Consider the following 24,517-nt stretch of genomic DNA (forward strand, 5'->3'; position numbering starts at 1 on the left):
CCACTTTAGTTTACTGGATTTAGACCACTTGTGGCTATTAGACAATGAAAAGGTAGGTGACCACAGCTGATTCATTTTTCTACGTTTTAGGGAGAGAGCAAGGGCAGTTATGACCTCTATGATTCATTCCCGTCCATCAAACAAATCAGTCCCTAATCAGAGAAATCTGGATTGTATGCACGGAAGAGTGCTAGGGAGTCCACAGAAATTCCTTGCCCTGAAAAAGAATTATCTTCTAGTACAAGAATTTTCAGACAATAGTGTATGAATCCTTTTTCCTCTGATTGCACTTAATCTTCCTAGAAGTCCAGTAATGCAATATGTATTTCTAGTCCCATTTGACATGATTTAAGATATTTAAATAACTTAGCCAAAGTCACAATGTCATTGGCTGAAGCAGAAGCAGATACCCCCCTTCCCCAAGGAGAGACTGACACGATAAGAAGCAAAACCAGTCAATCAAGTAAATGAGCAGATTTCTGTAAACAGAAGTCTCATTTGACTGTCTCACCTTAAAATTGAGGGTTCCTCATTTGTATCTGCCTCTATGAAGTTTTAGGAGTCATAGAATTATTTTCTTCAAGGAGAAGAAGCCAAACTATGATCTGGAAGCATTTCTATGTTAGTTTTAGTAAATACCTAAAGAAATTTCAGAAGAAAAAGATCTCGCATATTCAGAAATTAATTGTGATTTCTTTGTGTGTGTACCTAATTTTGTATTTTCCTTGAAAGAAGACCCCCCCCCAGTTCATATACAATTCAAACTATCCAAAATTTGAATACACTTCTAACTATAGTTCATCAGTCCTCTAGGTTGATAAAGGAAAACTAAAGCCTTTCAGACAGAATGGGTGTTAAATTAAGCTGAATTCATTGCTAAGCTAATCACGGAAAACCTGACCCAGCTCAGAGGTATTGGGATCTGAGGCAGAGGACCTTCAGATTAACTGACAAGGAAATCTCAGAGCCCGTGAGTTGTGAGGATTTACGTGGATATACATTTGTACAAGAGCGAGCAGCCCCTGAGAAGATGGTCTCAGCAACCCAAGGCAAAGGTGGCTTACAAAGGTGAGGGCCCAAGATTCTGTAAGGAAAGTGGATTGTTCCTTTAAACAAGCCCTTGGCTTCTCAGTCCAGCATGCTGGGTTACAGTGGAAATGAGTAGGGGTGAAGCAGACTGTTTGCTGAACCCAAGTCGCTGGGGGGTTTTCATGAGCTTCACTGAGTCAGTTGCTTCGGTGCACACATAGTACACTTGAATTGCAGACCATAAAGGATTGTAAATCTCCATCAGCCTATCTTTCTGGTATTTCTGGTGACTTTTAGAAGTGGTTGCTCAGGTGCCATCTTTTGAGGCCCTGACTACATGCTATGTTGCAGTCTCTCACACTACAAATCAGGGTCCTACAGAGGAAGAGCCCAGGACAAATTATCTTGATGAGTGTGATAGCCAAAGTGAATTCCATTTGATAGAGGAGGATGCTCACAAATACATGTTTTATCTACTCTGCTTTAAATTCTGTCAGCCTGGGCAAAAACATGACTCCGAAATAGATATCTGCTAAGGGATTTTCCCTGACAAAAGAGCAATGGAAAATACTTTCCACTAATGATCTCATCTGTAGCTTCTCAGCATTTCCAACTGTTAAACACTGTTAAAAAAGAAATACAGTGTTGTGAAAAAGAAGAGGGTCTCTGTAGGAGGTTTTGTATCATGTTATTGTTGGCAATTGAGTCTCTGCAGAACCCAATATGGTTTGGCATCTCTTTGGCTTGACTTGTAAAAGGGAGCTATTTATGTAGAATAATTTATGCACATGGCAAAATGAGTGTAAATTACTCATTTAATATTAACTTTTTTCTGGTTATGAAAAGTGCTCATTATAGAAAATTTGGAAGATTAAAAAAAAGATTTAAAGAAGAAAAACTCACACTTTTATGCAACACAGAAATAGTCACATTCTAATACACATATACATTATAATTATAAGCATACAATTTATAATACAATTTGTCTTTATTTTGTTTAGTTTTATGTGAAGGGTATCTTCCTCCATCATTAGAACATGAGAGCATTTTTTTTTTTTTTTTTTTTTTTTTACTTTTGGCTGTATTGGGTCTTCGTTTCTGTGCGAGGGCTTTCTCTAGTTGTGGCAAGCTGTGCATGGGCCTCTCACTATCGTGGCCTCTCTTGTTGCGGAGCGCAGGCTTAGTAGTTGTGGCTCACGGGCCTAGTTGCTCTGCAGCATGTGGGATCTTCCCAGACCAGGGCTTGAACCCGTGTCCCCTGCATTAGCAGGGAGATTCCCAACCACTGCGCCACCAGGGAAGCCCGGGACGGCATGATTTTTAATGATGCAAAATATTCCACCCTAATGTTCTTTCATTATTTGTTTTCCAATAATTGAATATTTTAATTGTTTACAAATTTTCCTGATTTTTAGGTCTGTAATGGACATCTAGTATACAAACTTTTGTTCATGTTTCTGATGTTTTTCCTTAGTTGTGTTATCTAGCAGCACAATTATTAGGACAAGGGCAGAACTTTTCTTTGAGTCTTTAAATAAATCGTCGATTTATATTCCCCATAGTTTATACCACTTTGCATTTCCACTAGTTAGTTAGATATGAAGTGCTTATTTTGTTACACCCAACCATTATTACATATTATAAGCTAAACACAAAGCCATTTCTATTTTGTTTTTCCATGCATTTCTTTGAATATTTATAAGGTTGCATAATTTTTCATAGACTTATTGATCATAAATTTTCAATTTTGTGGATTGTTTATTCATGTTCTTTACCTGTGTTTCTGTTGGAGGGCTAAGGATTTTTTCTGAACTGGTTTTAACAATCTTAAAAATGTTATACTTCACACGTGTATTCTGAACACCTAGAACAAGACGTGAGGCTCTCAAAACTGGCTAATAAATGAAATAATTTATATATTTTTCCCCTGGATTACTATCTACAAGTTTCAACTTTTTTTCTTCTTCAGGACAATCTCCAGAGAATGACCTAAGCAAACATGTCTAAAACTGAGAAGTGTTTGGTAAATATGACTTGTTTAGCAAGTAATTGTTCGAGAAGACTTCCCATTGCATAGATATTCTATAGAGAAATATTAAAACAAGGCGCCCAGATTGAATAATGTTCTCTCAAAGAAGGTAACGCTTGAACTTGAATTGGTCTTTTACATCCTCATTAGAAATTTTCGTTTGATAAAAATATTCTAGGGGCTTCCCTGGTGGCGCAGTGGTTGAGAGTCTGCCTGCCAATACAGGGGACACGGGTTCGTGCCCCAGTCCAGGAAGATCCCACATGCCGCGGAGAGGCTTGGGCCCGTGAGCCATGGCCGCTGAGCCTGCGCGTTCGGAGCCTGTGCTCCGCAACGGGAGAGGCCACAACAGTGAGAGGCCCGCGTACCACAAAAAAAAAAAAAAAAAAATTCTGTATTCACATCTATATTCTTTCTACCTTCCTACCTCCCTCCTGCCCTCTTCCTCCTCTTCTCCTCAAGAATCATATGCAATTGAATAAAAAATTGTATAATAAAGGGTATAAAATATAGAAGAGGTCAGAGGAGGGATGGCTCATATAAGGAAGGATTCTTGCGGTAGGACTTGAGGTGAGTCTAGAAATATGTGGCTAGTGGAACAGGTCAGAGAGAAAAAAGAAAAGTATAGAGTCAGAAACAATTATGGCATTTGAGGAATCATAAGAAAACGGAATTTTTCATAGTTGAATAATTGAACCTAGATTGTGTCACTAGTGTGAAAATAGATGGATGAGGTTTGGCTTCCTTTTGTCCTCCCCTAGAAAGATCTCAGATCTGCAGCCAAAGAGCTGATTCTCCTCAGTTTGATCTCTCACATCACAGTGTGCTTATGAAATTTGGAAAGCCATCTAAGGAATTTCAAACATTCTGAATACAAAATGCCTTTTTTCACCAGCCAGGAGTCACCCTCATCACTAAACAAACTGGCCAATTTTAGAGTATTTCCTGCTTTGACTTGTTACTGATGCAGCATCTGGCAGGAACACGGTGCTGCTAGTTGCAGGAAAGTTCAGGAAAGTTCCAAGGACTCCAGCTGGCTAACTTCAGTGTGAGAAGAAAGTCTGCCATCAAAATAGCTGCCCTCCACCTGTTTTGTCCTGATTCTTTTCTAGTGCATCTTCACTCTTACAGTTTCTAGAATTTGACAAGAACTTCTGGCCTCAGAACTTTCTAGATATCTCTGTAGACACCCTAGAATGTTCCTTTCCATTTCTACCTGCTCTAACTCTTACTCTTTCATCAGCTCCCAGCAACTGAAGTGTTCCTTTTAAGGGAATCCCTTCCTAAGTGCCAGTTGAGTATCTGCCTTCAAGGCACATTTTGGTTTTCCTTCCTTGGTGGTACTTTGAACAGATATAATTGAATGACTTGTTTAATGTGTGATAAGGACCTGTTTCCCCTCCTTAGATAGACATGTAAATAAAAATCATTCCTGATCTCACATTCAAGCAGTAGCTTTCTTTAGCTCTATAATCAAATTTGATTTTTTAATTTTAAGCCCAGTAAAGCTTAAAAGGATCATAGTTAATAATGACAGAAAGTTCCATTTACATTTTTTTTTTTTTTGCAGTACGCGGGCCTCTCACTGTTGTGGCCTCTCCCGTTGTGGAGCACAGGCTCCGGAGGCGCAGGCCCAGCGGCCGTGGCTCATGGGCCCAGCCGCTCCGCGGCATGTGAGATCTTCCCGGACCGGGGCACGAACCCGTGTCCCCTGCATCGGCAGGCGGACTCTCAACCACTGCGCCACCAGGGAAGCCCCCATTTATATTTTAAAATAGCTTATTTGGTTAGTTTTTAGGTCTTGTGCTCATGTGCAAATTGCAAGTAAAGTAATCATAAGTAATTCAGTCAACACAAGGTTATTGAGTGCCTCCTAGGTTCTGGGCACTGTCCCAATCCCTGAGATCCGGTGGTAGACAACCATCATGACAACGGCAACAAAGTCTCCTGCTCTCGTGGAGCTCACACTTTAATGGGACATGTGGAAATAAATAAATAAATAAATAATTCATAACTGAGGTAGTGATAAATGCTGTACCGAAAGAAAAATAAAGTCCAGTAAAGAAAAAGATGCAGATGCTATTAATTCCAGAGGAAGTGCCTTGTTATTTTTTTTTTAATATTTTGAAATTTTATTAGTTTCCATTCAGTAAATTAGAAGGGAACTTTTTAGGAAAATTTAAAAACACATCAAATTCATAAAATATATTATTTCAAAGTTATAAAATTAATACATGTTCTTTGTAAAAAGTCACACAGCAGGTAGGGTAAAAATTGAAGGTGCCCCCTCATAATTCTTGTATTTATTTTCTCTTAGAGATGAAAATTAGAGACACTTTTCTATGTAGCTTATAGAAAAACACGGCTTTCTGGGATGTGGCTTTGAATGTTTATTTTGGGTCACATTTGGAATATACCTGTATTTGACATGTTATTTTCAATATCAAAATCAAGAAGTTTATGTAGCTATGCTTTTATAGAGAAAAATTTATATTTAGCAAACCTGTAGATGCTCTCCAGCATCCTGAATTGGATTAAATTGCAACACTTTCATTTTCTGAGTTAATGTGTTAAGTGCTGAACCTCAGTAGTGAAATTGTAAGAGGAAGGTGACTATTTGCACTTTCAATGTAATTTTATGTCTCTCCGGGTTGTTATTGGTGAGTAATAATGAAAGAATTATTTTCCTTCAACCTGGAGGGTAGACTAAATGAAGAATCGGACTTAGAGTAAAGAATGTCCTCCAGTGAGCTGGTAGAAGAGAATTTTATTCCATGCCATAAGTTTATGAGACTAAAATTGATGTCCATCTGTCAGGATGGTTTAGTCCTTACTTTCTGACTGTAGGGCCATGGGGATTAGCCATGCGGGGGCTGCTCATCTGTTTCCAGTTAAACCATTGTTGTTGTTGTCATTATCACTTTTGATAGTCTCTTACGGAATTTATAGGAGTTATTCCTTTCCATAAGGTAGAATTTTAAAATAGTATGGCTTGCTAGCTGTAAACATACATATATATATAAATCTAGTGAAAAAAATCCTTTTTTTATATCTGAAAGAGTAATATAAAGAATAAATATCTTTCTTACCAGTTCAGTTACTTAGCAATCAGGATAGAAGGCTAAAGAGGCAAGGCAAAAATATTGATGGGATTTTCTCTCAAATCATTGTGTACATCAAATTAAAGTAGATGTTTAAATCATTAGGGTTTTTACCTGCATGAAGATTTTAGGAATATTAAAAGCTTATCCAAATGTTGCAAAATACTGGCCTTGTGTAAGACTTACATAAAAAAATAATAAGTCTTTCCTGAAGGATACAAAATAGGGCCCAAATAAGTGGAAAAACAAACCGTGTGTTCCTGGATCGGATGATTTAAGCTTTAAATTAAATGATAGATTTAGGGCAATTTAACTCATAATCTCAATTTGGGGAGAGGGGTTGGGGAATTGACAAATTGATTCTGAAGTTAATGTGCAAACATAAACAGCTAAATTTTTTTGAGAAAGATAATAATTTGGGTAGGGTACCAACTTAATATTAAAAGGTACTGTGAAATGACTATAAGTAAAGCAGTTTTGTTCTGGCATAGAAACAGACAAACAGGTATATAAAGAAAAATAGTGTCTAGAAATATATCAGGTATTTATGGAGTTTAGTGTATGATAATGCGGTGTTTAAAAACTGTGAGGAAAGAATGTAGTATTTAATAGGCAGTGTTGAAAGAACTGATTATACATGTGGGAAATAAAGTAAAATTGGGTTCCACCCATGTATCATTCATATAAAAAACCATAAAGGGATTGCATGTTATAGAAATACTAGAAGAAAAGAGAGGAAAGTATCTATATAATTTTGGGCATAGGATATGTTTTCTTAATCAAGAAATAAAAGCAGCTTGCCATGAAGTAAAACTCTGATGGAAATGATTTTATAAGATTAAAGAGCAAACAGAGAAAGCTTGTGTACCAGGAAAACTGAATGACATTTGTAGCCAGACACTATGCTAATAATTTTATAAGCATCAATTCATTAGCCTCTGGGTAAATATAACTTTTACCCACATTTTAAATAGGAGAAATTGGAAAATTATAATGTTAAACAACTTGCCCCCAATCACAAAGCTAATAAGTGATGGAGTGGTAGTTTGGGCTCTTAACCACATCACTGGGAACAAAGTCAAAAGAAAATGTATTTAGGCACTGTATTCATTTGCATTTAAATTTATTCTACCAGAAAAGTTGGCATTCACACAGGATATTTCAAGAATATCTTGGACTATTATTTCTTCTATGTTCAATACAGTAGTTTTAAAGAATCTAAAGTCTCTTCATAATATCCTTTAATCATGTTTAATGCAACTTACTAGTTATATCTTACAATTAAATATAATATAACTTTGCTTTACTTCTTTGAATCATTAAACCAATATCCTCCTTGGCAGATAGTACAAAGTAAACCCTTCTTACATGAAGTCTTTTTCCTCACAAATGCTTGTCTGTTTGATAGGAAATAAGAATAAAAATATCTAGTGATGGACCATCCATCTGTCTCCTCCCTCCTCCCCAACCAAACCTGAATAGCTTTCCAAAGCTCTCCTTATTTTTGCATTGAAATCATTACCTTGATTTTAGATAGACTGCGTTTTTCAAAACTTTAATATTCATGACAAAAGTGTGAAGTGCAACTCTTGTCCCTAAGTCTGTGCCAATCACTAATTCACATTTCATTCTCAGCTGCATATTCCTGATAAAAATGTCAGGAATATTTCTTTCCTTTATCAAAGCCTTTTATAATTCAGGCTTAACCAAACTCTCTCGCATCATTTGCCTTTCTTCTTCTTCATGCCATCTTAGTTCTAGTCAAATTTCATTAATTGTTTGACTTCTCACCTCAAAACGGTCACTCATTTCATCCCCTCACCTGTTGTGCTGTTCCCCAAATTCCCGAAATTTCAAATGTGTCATCCTTCAAGATGTCATCCAAGTTTTACCTTCTTTAAGAAATGTATCTCAACACTTTGGAAATAATCTCTTCTTTTAAATTTCCCTGACCTCTTATATGCCTTGTGTCCTCTTTGCATTTTGAACATCTTATAAGATAGATATCTGTCTAATTCAATATTGTTTCCCTCAAAGTAATTAATACAGTGCCTCACACATAGTAGGTCTTTAATATGTTTCTTTAATCAATGAATTAATTCCTTGGGGCTTCCATGATTTATTTTGCAAATACATTCTAAAATGCTGCTTAAGACTTAAGGCTTTGAAGTGCGTCAATTAAAAAAATCTTTTCCCCCTGGAAACTTTACGTAGTCCTTTATATATGTACATATGGATCTTGATTCATGGAAACATCTCTTTGGGATTGCATACATATACATGCATATATATGTATAAAGAGGGAATGTGGTTTTTGGAGAGCAGAAGAGACAGCATTAAGAAGGGGACAGACAGATGCAGGAACTCAGTGGCTGTCAGGAAGGTCTCTGCAGGCAACACCTGTAGCAGCATCCAAAAGTGCTTTGAAGGCTTTGGAGTGGTTATTCTGCTGAATAACTGAATATCCACAGAGCCAAGGTCTGTGACCTTGAGCACAGCAGATCTTTTCTGCTGAATATGATCTTATTCCAAGTGAAGTCAAATTATTCTTCCCAGTCGCCAAGAAAACCTCAAAGCTTTCAAATCACTTTGCCCTAAGAGATGCCTCAAATCTGCCAGGGCAGCCCACAGGACACAGGGACCACAGCATGCACTTGAATGATTTGGAAGCATAAAACTTCCCATTTTGTACAGAATTCTGATGCATCTAGGTTGTATGCCAAGTATAAAAAGGACTTTGACCTGAAGTAGGAAAGGCCGAAGGGCTGCCTCTGTGCCTTCCTTGAATCTGAGCTAGAAGAATAAAGGATTTGTTTTAGTGGAAAAAATCGCAAGGCCTGCCAGAGCCACGGACATTCCATCTTGACCCATCTGCCCACTCTTCCATTTTCTCTTTTCAGCATTCAGAGAGTGTGCTTTTTAATTAGTCAAACAAGCAACAGCAAATGAGGGAAGTGGGGAAGAAACTCTTTGTCTTCAAATTGAAATATATGTAAAGAAAACACAAGCAGAAATTTATTAAAAGGCTTTTGTGGGCTTCCCTGGTGGCGCAGTGGTTGAGAGTCCGCCTGCCGATGCAGGGGACACGGGTTTGTGCCCCAGTCTGGGAAGATGCCACATGCCGTGGAGCGTCTGGGTCCGTGAGCCATGGCCACTGAGCCTGCGCATCTGGAGCCTGTGCTCTGCGAAGGGAGAGGCCACAACAGTGAGAGGCCCGCGTACCAAAAAAAAAAAAGAAAAATCCCGAGCCATTGTTTATTATGGCACAGCAGCAAGGGAAGCAAAAAAGAGTTTTTTGTGCATTTGTCTATTAGAAGAAGGAAGAGGAGCTTAGGCACCTAAAATTTCAGCCTGTGGTGTACAGAGGTATCAACCTGTTAAAGAAAGACAGGCCTGTCAAGGAGAAATTGCTGATGGAGGGGTGTCAGCTCTTCTATTTCAGGACTAGCTCTTGTGTTGCGTCTTTCTTTAGTTTAATCCCAGTTCTTTCTTCCATGACTTTCTCCTTAGAGTAGAACATCCTTGTTTTTAACGTCCACAGTGGCACATTTAGCTTCCATAAGCTTTTCATCAGCTTCAGGTTTTATTATGACCAGCAAATAAAGAGCACTGTTCAAGACAGAATGTTTGCCTTCTTTGAATGTTTGCATTGAATTTTGCCAGAAATACTTAAACCTTATACATTTTGTATAATGAGAGTTTTGGAGATTGGCTAAAATTTTTAATTAAAAAAAACTGAAAACAATTGAATTCAGCTCATTGGGGGTTTCTTTGTGCTTGGGCAAATGTGATTGCCTGAATTGGCAGCAAGATACAACTCTAGATTGCTTCTTAGATGATTTTCCTTCAGGAAGGAAATGTATAAAATCAGCATCTGAATGGGTTGAAGATTCATGCATGTGGTTTTACAGATTTTTTTTCCTACATTATTGGTAATATTATCGATTTAAAATAAAATGCATTGTCTGTTTTTAAGTAGGAATATTTAAGTCAAAGACTTTCATCATAATACTATAAATCAAAATAAACTGCAAAATTAAAATTTTGATGTTGAGAAGCTTAACATAATTAGTGCAAATATGGTAAGGTAGTCAAGGTGATTACTTCACTTTGAGATAATAGCTGAGAAAAATAATAGTAATATTAACTGGTGATATGAAAGCTATAAAGCTATAATTTTGCATATTTTATCTAAGAGTTATGAAAGCTAGTTATCTGGGAAAGAGATTAAATTAGGATTGAACATCTTGGTGAAAAAGCTAGACTGTCCTATATTCTTCAAAATGAATATTTTCTTCCCTCTGAAACTGTGAAGGTGTCCATTCAAACCTATCTAAAATAGCATTAGAAATGCAGCAGACTGTAGTAGAAAGAGCATAGCATTCAGTCAGAGATCCAAATTCTAGTCTGAGGTATTCACAAGCTAAGTGTTTTTTGCCAAGTCTCTTAAATTCCCCGGGCCTTAGTTTCCTTATCTGTAAAATGAAAAGACTGAATTAAATCAGTGTTTTTCAGATTTGAGTGGTGAACCGTTATTTTTATGAAGTTAATTTAGAACAATTCCTATTTCTATAAAAAAATAGAAGAGTGCATTGCAAGTACAAAGTCTATATACGGTATGTGAATCCTGGGTAACTGCGAAGAACTTTTCAAAAGACCTTGAATGAGAAGATCTCTTTAACCGTTTTATGACTTGTTCATGAGAAAGGCTACTGTAGTGTGGGGAATGGAGGGGGAGGCAACTTATTTCAAGTATGGGATATAAAATATATCACGTGTTCTTGCCATATAGTGTCAAGGCCAATGATCTTTAGAAAGAACAGACTTGTTTCAATAGGGTGTTTGGTTTACTCACAACAGGTAGAAAAGGAAAAAAAGCATTTATAGCTTGTGAATGTGGAAATATGTCTTATCCTTGAGATCAGAGAATTCTCAGTGTGAGAAGTGAACAGATGTATTGTGAATTACAGTTACTGATCAAGAGGTGGTATTATTCAGTCTGGCCAGAATGTTCTCTCACCAATCAAATTACTTCCAAACTAGAAAGTGAGAATGTGCTCTGCTTTTTGATTGCTTTGTTTATATTTCATCTATTTTATTGTATATTTTGTGCTGTTTGTTGGGAAGTGGGTTCTTTTCATGGAGAGTAAGGGAAGGGGGAAGGCCTGGTATTTTACAAGAAACATTGAATTTCAAGCTTAACTGGTTACTGGAAATAACTGGGAAGTAAAAAATAATAAGAAAGTATCAGGAGCACTACTCCAGTCTTAACAAGGTAGGACTTAAGGGAATGGGTGCTAGAAATATGCTTTTATTTCTTCTTTTTTTATTGAGGTGGAGTTGATGTACAGTATTATATGTTTCAGGCATACAACATAGTGATAAACAATTTTTAAAGGTTATATTGCATTTATATTTATTATAGAATATTGGCTATATTCCCTGTGTTGTACAATATTTTTTAAAGGTTTCTTTCCCAGGCGATTCTGATGACCGGCCCTGTTTGGGATCAACTGGTCTAGAGACTCAGCTTCTCATCTCAGCTTCACCTGTGCCTAGCTATAGATGCCAGAGAAGATCTCATAACCTTTAAAGGTCTCCTTTTTCCAGTTCTAAAATTTACATTTATGTGATTCACTGAGATTTCTGATAAAGTTTCACAGTTAAAAGAAAGTTAACCACAAATCAGACAATGTCCATTTTTTAAAAAAAATTGGAGCTTGAGACATAAGTTTATATTTAGTTGTTCTAAAAAGCAAATTGTAATAATTTCTACATGCTGGGAAGGGTTCTCTTGTAATATTAGATCCCAATACCGACTTGTTGACAGTGTCAAGTGTTAATCAGTGAGTAGGCTGTCCTCTTATGTGATTCCCCCGTATGCTCCTGTTTTATAATCCTGCCGGTTTCCCCTACTCCAATCATAAAAGTCTGAACTGGGAGTAAATATTTCTGACCAACACAAACTGAGCTAATCAAATTTCATCCCCTCTGGGGAATTCAGGACTTGAACGAAATTACTTTGAGTCTGGGGTTCGCTGTTGTTGAGTTATACGAGCGAGAGTGATACAACCCTATACGAGACCAAAACTATGAGGAACTTAGATCTTCCCCATGTTGCATCCTTTCCAAGACTTGATGGTTCAGTGATTCCTTCTATTCTGTAAACTACTTCCAAACTCTTTCTGATAAATTCTGTGTGTTTGCCTTAGGCTGGAGCTCTGCTGGTGTTGGGAAGGGAATAAAATCCTAAGGAATCTATTGTACAGAATAACTAACTTCTCTCCTATGTATGTAGAAAGGTGTTAGTTTTGTACCATCCTTGGGAGGCTTGAGAAAATAGTATTCAAAGCAGATGAGAAACCTGGTTTGAAAAATGCTGAGCTAGACAATGTTGATTTATGATGGTTTCAATACAGCTATGACAGATGGGATGTGGGGAGGTTATGGAAGAATCAGTCTGTAATTAATAATAATGATAATAATTCCATAATCATTATATTACTGATCCTTATTTTTAAAAAAATCTGAAGGTGTGGCATGACAGCATGACTATAGCCATTGTACTGAAGTAAGCTCAGACTCAACCACATTCACTTGCCTATGGTCATGTAGCACCAACCATTAAGTGGGGGAACTGAACTCAGGGTTCCTAATTCCAAACCAAGGGTTCTATCCATAGGAAAACACTAGTCATTATTGGTTTATCCTTTCATACATTAATTAGAGAAATATACCTGCTCCCAAATTAATTCATATAAACATATAGTAAGTAATACCAGCTTTCTCTTCAAATGTTTTATTATACTAAGAATTTCATTTATATGGAAAAGTACCTTAAATTTGGGAGAAAAAAAAATTCATTACATTCTTTTAACACCCCAGCATATATTGGACCAAAAAGTCTGTTGAAGGTGTTCTTTTCCGGACTAAGGAAGAAAAGTGATCAGAATAGAAAGTTTATTTCTGATAGAGTGTGAACAGAACACCTTCTATGTTGCTTTGTTTTTCTTAAATTTTAAGTCCTTACAGTATAAGTGGAAAAGTAGATCTAGAAGCTCAGGGAGACAGAGGTTGCTATGGAAAGTTCCTTGTAAAAGCAGCAGCCATCAGAAACCTTTAAAGACACTTTAACTCTAGCATGTTGTATGATTTTGACAGCAGGAAAGCAGTAGAGTTTGGCACAGAGTTGAGCCTCAGTAAATGTTTATTGAGTGAATCAATGAAACAGTGGCTCAATGAATCAAGAATGTTATAGGGCCATAAAATTTTAGAATTGAAAGAAACACTGGAGATCACTTAGTCCAGCTATGTCACTTTGCCAGGGAAGAAAATAATGGCCCAGTGAGGCTAGCTGGAGTGGCCAAGGGCAGAGAGCTGAAAAGTGGCTGAGTGGAAACCAGCGCTCAACTCTCCTGATCCTTAGTGCGATGCTTTTTTCCCTTAGAGAATGAAAAATAAAAACAACACAAAAACCTCATGAAATCATTTTGCAAGTCATCAAGGTATAAACCTCTTCAAAAGGGTAAACCATCAATAAAGAGACATATTTTTCCTTCCTTTATGCCATTTGTAATACCTCCATCTCTTTCTTACTCCATGAACCTGAATTAACCAAAAATTTCCTAGAATTCGGGTGCTGGACATAATGATATTCTGGTTATTAAATGATTAGGTAAAAAGCTGATTTTTTTAAAACTGCTGGACAGTCCTTTAAAATATGGTAGTTACTTTAATAATAACAATAATAATAACCAACAGTTGATTGCCCACCATATGCCAGGTATTTCTTTATGCTCACAGCGGCATGCTGAGGATACATTTTTCTCATAGAATTGTTAACTAAAGGCCCCTGACACGGAATTTAAGTAACCTCCACTATAAAGAAAATCTCTAGAAACGGGCCAGTTATGTTCCTCAGCACTTACTGGAAGACAGCAAAACTGATCTTTTGACCCCTCCTGATTCCTCCCTACCTCCCACCTTCCTTATCTACCTAAGCACTGGAGATGGGTGAGTGGGGCAGAAGAGTCAGTAGGTCATAGACCCCATGAAAATGTATTGTCCAAGGAGAAGTGTGCTTCCTTTACCCAAGGTAACCGGGAGAACAGACTGCTATAGAAGCGTGTGCAGTGCCTGTGTATGCCTGCAAAAGAGGAATGTCTGCATTCTGCATTCCTTACACATGACAGTGTCTGCATCAGATTTGCTGACCTGCCTCGTGCCTTTCTGAGGAAAGAAGGGGACTGGTACAGTGGACAGAGACCAAGGAATATAACCTATACTCTCAATGTCTGCTATAGCCAGGAGGCCTAGGATTCTATGGGTCATGCAGACACTCCACTTTAGTCTGGGGCTTGAGCCATCTGGCCAGTATCACTCACAAGAAGGTCACTTGCTGGGCTGCTGGGCCAGGGGATCACAGTAGCCAGATGCAGTGTGTTGGAACCAGAGGATGAAGCAGGTTGAGCCAGATGAATCTCTCTATCTCCACCACCCCACCCCTTAAATTATGTTTGGAAAATGCAGTGGGGAGGCCCTACAGAGCACTTAGGAATCTACCATTTGGAAGGCATCAGAGGTCAGTGAGGGTGAACCAAAGAAGCAGGTACAACCAACAGAAAGAGACTATAAGCATGGCCACTGTCCTGTTCTCTTCCTGTCGTTGACTCCATCCCGATAAAATGGAAGGGCCAGGTGTATATGACTCTATAGCCCTCATTCCTATGGTCTATAACTTTATAACTGTTCGTCTCATTGCTAGCACTTTCATGCATATCCAGAATCCAAACTCCACACAGAAACCAGACTTAACTTTTAAAAATGTAAATCAGAACTTGTCACTCTCCAGCTTCAGTACTCCAATGGCTCTCCATTGTACATGGAATAAAAGACACAGACGTAGAGAATGGACTTGAGGACACAGGGAGGGGGAATGGAAAGCTGGAACGAAGTGAGAGAGTGGCATGGACTTATATGTACATGGAATAAAATAGAAAAGTTTGACCAAGATGATGCCTGAATGAATTATTAATCTCCCTCTCAATTCCAGTTTGAGGACTGCTAGGTGCTTTACATGTGTGACTTTTGGATTCAATATTCTTTGCCTTAAGTTCAAAGACATGCCATGGGTTTCCAGCATCCTTTCTCTTCCCCTAGTGCAAAGCGTGGTACTGTAAAATCCAAGTGTTCTTAGTTTATACTGATCTTAGTATAAATGAGGATTGTTTATAAATACAGGATATCTATAAATCTGCTATAAATATCATTGTCTTCCTATAATTATGTATATAATAGTATATTTGCTATATATACATACATATAATTTATTTATTAGGTAATCATTAATTGACCCCAAAGGAATCATAAGTTCATATAGAGATTCTTTGCAAAGCCTAAATTCACCAAGCTATGTTTTTACTTTGATTGTGTCACTGGTATCCTCCAGGTTAAAAGATGCTAGAGCCTAGTTGTCATAGGTTCAGCTGTGGGAGTTGAGCTGGAGGCAGGCCCAGAAATTGCGATATTGCACACCTGGTGAATGTTTGTTTCTGACTTTCCCTGTGTGTCGTATCATCTGTGCAGAACTGAATGGTCATCAGCCCGGTTAGGCATGGAGTGGCCTGTTTGGTTCCCAGCACCTGCAGTTATTGAAACAAATGCAAATCAGTTGCATAGTAGGATTGGAAAATTGCCATAGAGTGTTGGGCTATGTCCTATTTTTTTTTTTAATATGTTCAAGTTTAAGCTGCATTTAGTTTTTGGTAATGAATTAGAGGTTCATTTCATGGCAATACATAGGAAATAAGGAAGAACATGAGGTTGGAATAAAGAGGGCAAGAGTTATACATATTTTGATTCTACTCCAATTTTTTATGTGACCACAGTTTTATCTATTGAGGCCTCACTCTCTTCATCTAACAAATTCGAGCATTGTGCCAAATAATATCTAAGTCTTCTTTACCTTTCATATTTAATGACCTCACATATATTGTCATTAAGAGTGTGCCTATTTTGGGGGTTATCTGATGGATTCTTGGCAACTTACTTCTGGACTGGTTGCCTTGAGGTGTACCTAAAGTGAAATAAAACCTTGAAGAATGAATATTTTATGAAGCTTGATTTCTTGCTGCAAACAATAGAAGTTAGCCTCAGAATTTCTGTAGATTGAATCACATTTGGGAATTTTGGAATGATTTACAGCATTGCATCAGGTAGAAAATCCAAGGTAAGAGTGAACTACTCTCCCTTTAAAATAATGCTGTTTTTCCTTATAGTGATCAATTGATTGTTTTAATTTCTAAATTACAGAGGGTTTTGGCAAATAAAACTATGCTGTTTTCTGTTACACTGAGGGACTGAGAATTTAACCTGATGTGATTTTCAATAGGCAGACTTTCTTTTCCTGTTTTTCTAAACTTGCTTTACCTTTATAGTCAGAGAAAGCCAGGCATGTTATTTAATTTAATAATGTAAACTTCGGGGCTTCCCTGGTGGCGCAGTGGTTGAGAGTCCACCTGACGATGCAGGGGACATGGGTTCGTGTCCCCGTCTGGGAAGATCCCACATGCCATGGAGCGGCTGGGCCCATGAGCCATGGCCACCAAGCCTGCGTGTCCAGAGCCTGTGCTCTGCAACGGGAGAGGCCACAACAGTGAGAGGCCCACGTACCACAAAAAAAAAAAAAAAAAGTAATAATGTAAACTTCTAGTGTGTACTTTTGTTTAGTCAAGGACATTTTCGGCACAATATTCTTGTGTATTTGACTTCTAGAGCAGTAAAACAAATGAAACAAGTCTCTTACTCAAGCGTTGGTTTTTGTTCACTTGCTTTTTTCACATGTTGCTTTCAGTTTCTGGTTTGTGTTGAACACAATCTTAGAATATATTTTAAGATATAGTAAAACCTTATAAACCTGTGTGATTTGGGATTGTGTATATGAAATGCAAGATAATCAAGAACAATAATGTAGGTCAGGTTCTTGGCTTAGGAAAATGGCCTGACATTCTTCATGTAAGTGAGAATAGTGGGACTCCTCTCTGCCCATAGACATCATTGTCCTTAGGAACTAGGGCCATTCCCTTGCAGATCCTTCACTTAGTAAAGAAGTTCAGTGAAGCTGAAAATTGTGGAAACATAGGGTCAAATTAATGAGACTTTACCCCAAGCATAGGCAATGGGAAGGGGCATTATCCTGAGAATCAATTTCTGTGTGAACTTGGGGAGCCATTTAACCTTTCTTTGTGTAATATTCCTCTCTCTAAAGTAGAAGTCAGTAATTCTTGCTGTTGAAAAGGATCTGTTTTTTCATTCTTCCATCCAAAGATTGAGAACCTTCTGCCATATGCAATTATGTTTTTCAGTTATGTATTTCAGTAATGTTTAAGTTCTTTTTTTGATGAGTAATTTGTTTTCTGTCAAAGTGAATGTTCCACCTATGGATACCTCTCTTAGAAAGTCTTCATTATATTGAGAATATGTTTTCCCATACCTTTCATGCTTTGATTCTACTTATACCCCTGTTTCCATACAAAATGGAATTACTCTTCTAGGGGACATCCTTCCTGATGTTTCAAGATACTGTCATGTATCCCCTAAATTTTTTCTTTAGAGAGTTTTTAACACTACCTTATATAATCTAGAAGTCTTTTATCATCTTAGCATATATCCAAACGTACTCCAGCTTGTCTAAATAGGAGTGTGATAACAGGCATGAGCTGCCTAGCACTAAAGCACAACACCGTCCCGTCCCTCCTCTAAGAACTTTCATGAATGTAACCCGTGCATACCTGGGCTTTTTTTGAATGTCTCTATCACACTGTTGATTCATGTTCTAAATCCTCTAAAGATTTGGCTTTGTTTGTTTTATCTGATGTGTCTTGTTTCCTATATACTCTTACTTGTTCAGTTGAGTAGTTTTAGACCTGAGAATAGAACTCAGGTTTATTCCCATTAAATTTAACTTTGTCAGAATCAGCTTATCTAGTCAGCATAACAAGAATTTGTACAATTTGGATTTTTTCATTGAAATTTCCTTCAGAAAATTAGATGAGCAAGAACTGTGTATTTTCATCTAAATTATTAGAGGGCTGAAAATTGAATAGGACTAATTCCAATGGCACTCTATTAGATCTCTTCCTCCAATTGTATTGCATAGGAAAGCAAATTAATATAGAATATTAGAAAAATGCTCCAAGCTTTTGAGCAGTTTATTTTTTAATTGTTTCTCTCATTCTATCATAGCATTTCTATGATGAATAATAGAGATTCCCTTTATCTTGACAATGATCCATTAATCAGCACATTTGGCTATGGTCCTTCAAACAATTATAATTATATCCATTGCAGCTTATATACTTTTTTCTAAATCCTATGAGGTCGCTCTGGAGAGCAAATGATATTAAGGGATATTAATATGCATTGAAAAGTTTTTAAATGCTATATAACTGGTATTATTATTGTTGCTATTATTTTCATTTTTACTAATAAAAGTAACATTGATGGGAGTAGTGTCTTGCTCATATCACCCTATGAATCAGAAAGAAAAGACTTTATCAGGTGAACTTGTTTTGTTCTCAATCATATAGATTATTTAAACTAGTATTTAAATTATTTTTTGAAATATAGTATAAATACTAAGAAGTGCACATATCATAAGTGTACAGCTATATGATTTTTTGCACTCTGATCACACCCATAACCAACACCAGATCCAGAACAGAACATTGCTAGCACCCAAAAAGTCCTCCTAACTAGTCCCTGCTTCATATCTACCAAAGGTAGCCATTACCTTGACTTACAACAGTAGAGATTAGTTTTTGCTTGTTTAAAAAAATTTTATATAACTGGAATCATAAGTATGTTCTCTTTTATGTGTGGAATTCTTTTTACTCAATGTTATTATTCTGAGATTTATCCATATTTTTGCACATAGTTGTAGATTATGTGTTCTCATTGTTGTCTAATATTTCACTGTGTAACTATACCCCAATTTATTTATCCATTCTACTATTGATTGGCATTTCAGTGCTGCTCAGTTTGAGGTTATTATGCAGAGTGCTGCTGTAAACATTCTAGTATGTTATTCTGATGATCTTTTTGTCCATTTTGTTGGATGTATCCTTACAAGTGGGGGTTACTGGGTCATAAGGTAGGCAGGTGTTTAGCTTTAAAAGATATTGCTAATTTCAAAAAGCAGTTCTCACCAGCAATACATGAGAGTTCTAGTTGCTTCACATCCTCACTAAAACTTTGTGCATTTTGTCTTTTTCATTTTATTCATTGTAGTGGAATGTATTGATATTTTATTGTGGTTTAGTTTGTATTTCTCTGAATACTAATAAAGTTGAACATCTTTCCATATGGATATCCTTTTATCATGGATAAAAGTGTCTGTTCCTGTTGGTTTGGCTAGTTTTGTTTTTTTTGTTTTTTTTCCTGATTGATTTGTATAAGTTCTTTATGTATCCTGAATATAAGAATTTGTTGATATAAATGTTGCCGTGAATCTAATTTCTTTTTGATGTTTATTGTTTTAGAACATTCTAGAAATGCACAAGATATTTGGGACTTACATTTTAAAATGGACATAGACCCATTCTTTAGGTGTTCAACAGGAAAGCATAAATAACTCTTCACTATGCTGCTTGGTATTTGCATAGACATAGCAGAAAACAATGACAACGACTGTATGGTAACAAATAATTGGAGGAATTGTAGTGCTCTTGAAGAAAGTAGAATGACTTATGTATTCTCACATAGTACACATATTCTTTCTTGAAAAAGAACATAGCAAAAAGATTTTCCCTGCTTAGATTCATGTCTCATTTATGGCCTTTTGAGGTAATGATATATTATACAGCGTGATTTTTTCCAAAACTATGTGGTTGCATTTAATGCAAATTTAAATCATCTAAATTTGATATTAAACAATATAAAAGGAGTGATACATTTCCATTTTTAAGTAATAGGAATATGATGGCGTGAAATGTCATCAATTCTCATATAACTTCACACCTTTCCATCTAGTGAACTGCAAACTCTATTTACTATTTTTTTTCCTTTGGCTCTGCCACATTATCTGGCAAATAAATCCTTTGTCAAGATTTATTTTGAATAAATCATATTTGGAATGATGTGAAATCACTTACATAAAATGCTACAGCCTTTTAACTGGATCAAACCTCTTCAAGCCCCCAAACTCTGTTATTTAGTATTTAAGGGTAGTCAGAGGCTGAATTCTAATCCTGCTTCTGTGGTTGGTGCACTTTCTGAATTTGACAGTCATTTAAACTCCATGGGCATCGTTTTCTTAACAATGTAAATTAAAAGCTTGGGCTAGAAGAGGGTCTCTAAAACTCCCTTTGGCTCAGAGATCTGTTCTGAGTATTCCTTGGGGATGAAAAATTTGCAAATATCATCTTCAGATAAGTGAATCTCAGTATATCTGAACCAGAATTCACCTGACTCCCTATCATCAAATGATCAGAACAGTGAGAAGAGAGAAATGAATTGAAGGGAATTGGGAATTGTATTTTTATTGACTATGGTAACAATTTTCTAAAGACTGACACCTTTATAATATGTGACGCTCCCACGGGCTCGCATAAGGCCAAATAGCGCTTATTGCCGTCAGTCGATTTTCAGCTCATCAGCACTCTCATTAGCATTGGATAAGAATTACTATTTTTCCATAGCTTTTACGAAGCCTGGAGTTTTTCTGTCTTTTCATATCATTTTTTGTCAATTTCATGGCTCTGAAATAGTTTCTGAATATAATTTGATTTTTGCCTTTCCCTGAAGACTCATAGAATTGAGCATCTTTTTATTTATTCATACAGCATATACCTGTTTTTCTAGGAAATTACTATACATTTATTTTGCCCATTTTCCCATCGTTCATCTTGTTTTTCAAATCGAGTTATCAGAATGCTTTGCGAATCCTGTATTGTAGTCCTTTGTAGATTAATATGGTATGAAAATATTTTCTACCAACCTAATTTAGATTCTTACTCTCTTTATGGTATTATTGATGAACCATTAACTTGTGCATTAAATTAACTGCATTAATTTTAATGCAGTTGAATTTATCAATATTTTATTAGTGATTTTTGTGGCTATTTAATAAATCCTTCCATACTTCAGTATTGTAATTTCTTGTCTTACAAAAGTTTTACAGACTTACCTTACTAATTTATATCCTTAGTCCATGGAGAATTCATTTTTTGTAAACAAAATGATGTAAAGATCCAATTTCACTTTATTCATGTAGATAACCAGTTGTCCCAGCACCATTTATTGACTAACCTATACTTTGCTCACTTATTTGCAATGCCTGACTTGATATAAATCATTTTCATATATGCTTAAGAATATTTTTAGTTTGATTATTATCTTTATTCTCCCCCTTTTGTCTATCCTAATGCATTATCTTTATTATCATAATTTTCTAATAATTGTTCATCTTTACAGGAAAGTTCCTTAATCTTCTTTCTGTGGTGTATCTTGGCTATTTTGGGCTCTTTGTTTTTCTCATAGAACTTGTAGAATCAGCTTTTCGTATTCATTTTAAAAAATCATTGAGATTTTTACTGGAATTTCATTGAATCTATAGCTCTGTTTGTATGTTTAAAATATTGATTTTCCCTGGTACGTATAACCCTACGATCTTTCTGAAATATCTTCAACCCAACAGTTTTTTTTTTAAGATAATTTTGGTCTTTCAGTGTATACAATTATATTTGCTAATATAATGTGGGTTTTTTCACTTATACCCTTGATAATGCTTATGTGTTTCTCTTGTCGTCCTACATTATCTAGGACTTTAAGCACAGTGTGTTGATAGTGGGCATCTGTGTTCTGTTTCTGATCTTAAAGAGAGCGTTCTAGATTTCACAGTGAAGTATGACATATGCTATTTGTTTTAGATCATTTATCACATTTATTACATTAGGCAGGCAAGGAGGAAGACATCTACCATTTCTAGGGCCCACCAACTTTGCCAGATGCCTGTACAGCATTATCTCATTATATCCTGAAAGACTGGTATCAGTAACCATTTTTAGAAACTGAGATTTAAAAAGATGCATAATTGCCCCCAGTGCAGTTAACAATTGGCCAGCTAGGATCTAAATTCATAGTTTAGCCTGCTTCTTTTTTTTTTTTCCTAGTATATCAGACATATTTAGTTGTGCTGGCTCCCAATATCAAGGCACTTGCCATATTGAACTGACCAGGGAAACAAACACCTAAACTGTAGACATTCAGAGACAAGGATTAGGTCAGTCTTGGTCACTCTGTTATCCCTAAAGACTAGCACTGGGCTTAACACTTGGGGGGATTTCAGCCAATATTTTGAGTGTTTGAATGGAAGGGACCCTCTAGTATGGATTGGGCTGTGCTTGGTGACTCTGCCTCAGAATGTGGTGGGTTGAGCCTGACCACTAGACTTCACTAATAGTTTACTAGTAGGCAGTGACTCTCCCTCAAGGATTCACTCTCTTGTGAAAGTTCTTAGGTGCTCACAGTCTTACTCAGTGCCATGTCTTGTTTACCTGTACCTGCTTATGGTACTTTCTGTATCCAGAGAGTCAGGTCATTGGGCCTTGATGAGCTGAGACCTTGATTTGAGCTCTGATGCAAAGGCATGAGTTATTAGATTATTGAATGACAATACTCCTGAGGTAAAATCCTATTGCCAGGATAAGAGTGAGACCCCTGTTAGTATATGAACTCTCCAGTGGGCATAGTAGAGATGCTGTATTACCAGGGAAACAGGTTAAGATTCTCTAGTATCACTTATAATTCTATGTTTATAGTTTATCGGAAGCTGAGTCCAAACCATACTGTCTCATTTTTCTTGGTACAACGCCATCATTGCCTAGAAAGTTGAGGGAGCTTTTGGCTTCTACTCTTTTTTTGGTTAAACTCGTTTAATTATTGGGAAAAGACTGCTCTTTCCAAATAGCCACATTTCTGTTTGATCTAACATTTTGTGGGATCTACATTGTTACTCCTAAATGTAGTAAAGACTGAGATATATAGACGATGTTGAGACTTGATTTACATGCTGTCCCCCTGAGGATGTCCTGGATTTCCAGTCTCATAAAAGCCAGCCCTACCATCTGTTTGGTGAGATCAGGGAATGAACCAACGATCCAGCTAATACCATTAAGCCTTCTATCACTGCCGCCTCCACCCAGGGAGAAAAAATGCACTTGCTCTATAGGAAATCTATTTACTTCCAGACCAAATTCTATTATTTTTTCTTTGCTTTCCCCTCATCAGATAATCTGTTATGGTTTCTCAGTGGTGGAAATATTTGGCTCTTCACTGAGAAGATCTTTGAATATAAATGCCTCACTGAAAATTAAAATAACGCCTCAGTTGGATGGAGAGAATGTTGTAAACACATTGGAATCCATTGTTGCCAGCAGAGTAGAACCATCCAATATGTATTTATGGTACCTGACTCGTGCCCTCAAGATATCACAGAGCTACTTTCTCTGATCAGAGCTCTTGCAGTGATACTTAAAAATGCATTGAATTTTCACGAATGTCAGCTTTAGCTATTGCAGTTGATGGCCCAAGAGCTGAGGTTTATTAAAAATATACTGCCACCTACAGTACTATTTAACTCTCTTTGACAGGGCTCTTGTCATGAATGTTAACTAGACAGAGTTAATTTGGGGGCTGATTAGTTATTGTTTCTGTGAAGATTTGCTAATTTACATAGTATGTTTCTTTACTTACGCATGTATGTATCTGTTTTCCTCTAGGAAAAGAAGAATACATTGCCACTTTCAAGGGATCTGAATACTTCTGCTACGACTTGTCTCAAAACCCCATTCAAAGCAGCAGCGATGAAATAACTCTGTCCTTTAAAACCCTTCAGAGGAATGGACTGATGCTTCACACTGGGAAATCAGCTGATTATGTCAATCTCGCCCTGAAAAATGGAGCTGTCTCTCTGGTCATTAATTTGGGATCAGGGGCCTTTGAAGCACTAGTGGAGCCTGTGAATGGAAAGTTTAATGATAATGCCTGGCATGATGTGAAAGTCACCAGGAATCTGCGTCAGGTAACAGCGCAGTGGATAAGAGAGTAACTGGCTTTGTTTCTCGCTACAGCTGTGTGTGTGGTACTTGAAAACCCTAACAACATGATACAGGGCTCCTCAGAGTGGCTTACAAATTAGCTCTTTCTTCTTCTGAGATGAATCTTCCTGCCATACTTGAGCAGGGGCATATCTAGAAAGTTCCAGGGGCCTAAAGGCTATTTTGACACAGCAACATATGACAGTTTCCCAGAGGGCTGCAAGGTTATCCCTGCGACCTGCCCTTCCTGTGATGTGTGTGAT

The 24,517-nt window shown here is 36.9% G+C and overlaps 1 protein-coding gene across 18 annotated transcripts in view; it reads left to right on the top strand.

The window, feature by feature from the left end:
- NRXN1 (neurexin 1) overlaps window positions 1-24,517 on the top strand; it is a 1,127,862-nt gene that overhangs the window by 417,817 nt on the left and 685,528 nt on the right. For 17 of the 18 annotated variants that reach the window (XM_065890685.1, XM_065890668.1, XM_065890670.1 and 14 more), the window contains one exon: window positions 23,937-24,238. In XM_065890685.1, the coding sequence (XP_065746757.1) occupies window positions 23,937-24,238 (302 nt within the window). Of the gene's footprint in view, window positions 1-13,222; window positions 13,233-23,936; window positions 24,239-24,517 lie in introns of all 18 variants that reach the window. The other variant, XM_065890667.1, reaches the window with a different exon arrangement.

Source organism: Phocoena phocoena, chromosome 14 (assembly GCF_963924675.1).
Source record: "Phocoena phocoena chromosome 14, mPhoPho1.1, whole genome shotgun sequence".
In the NCBI taxonomy this organism is placed as follows: Eukaryota; Metazoa; Chordata; class Mammalia; order Artiodactyla; family Phocoenidae; genus Phocoena; species Phocoena phocoena.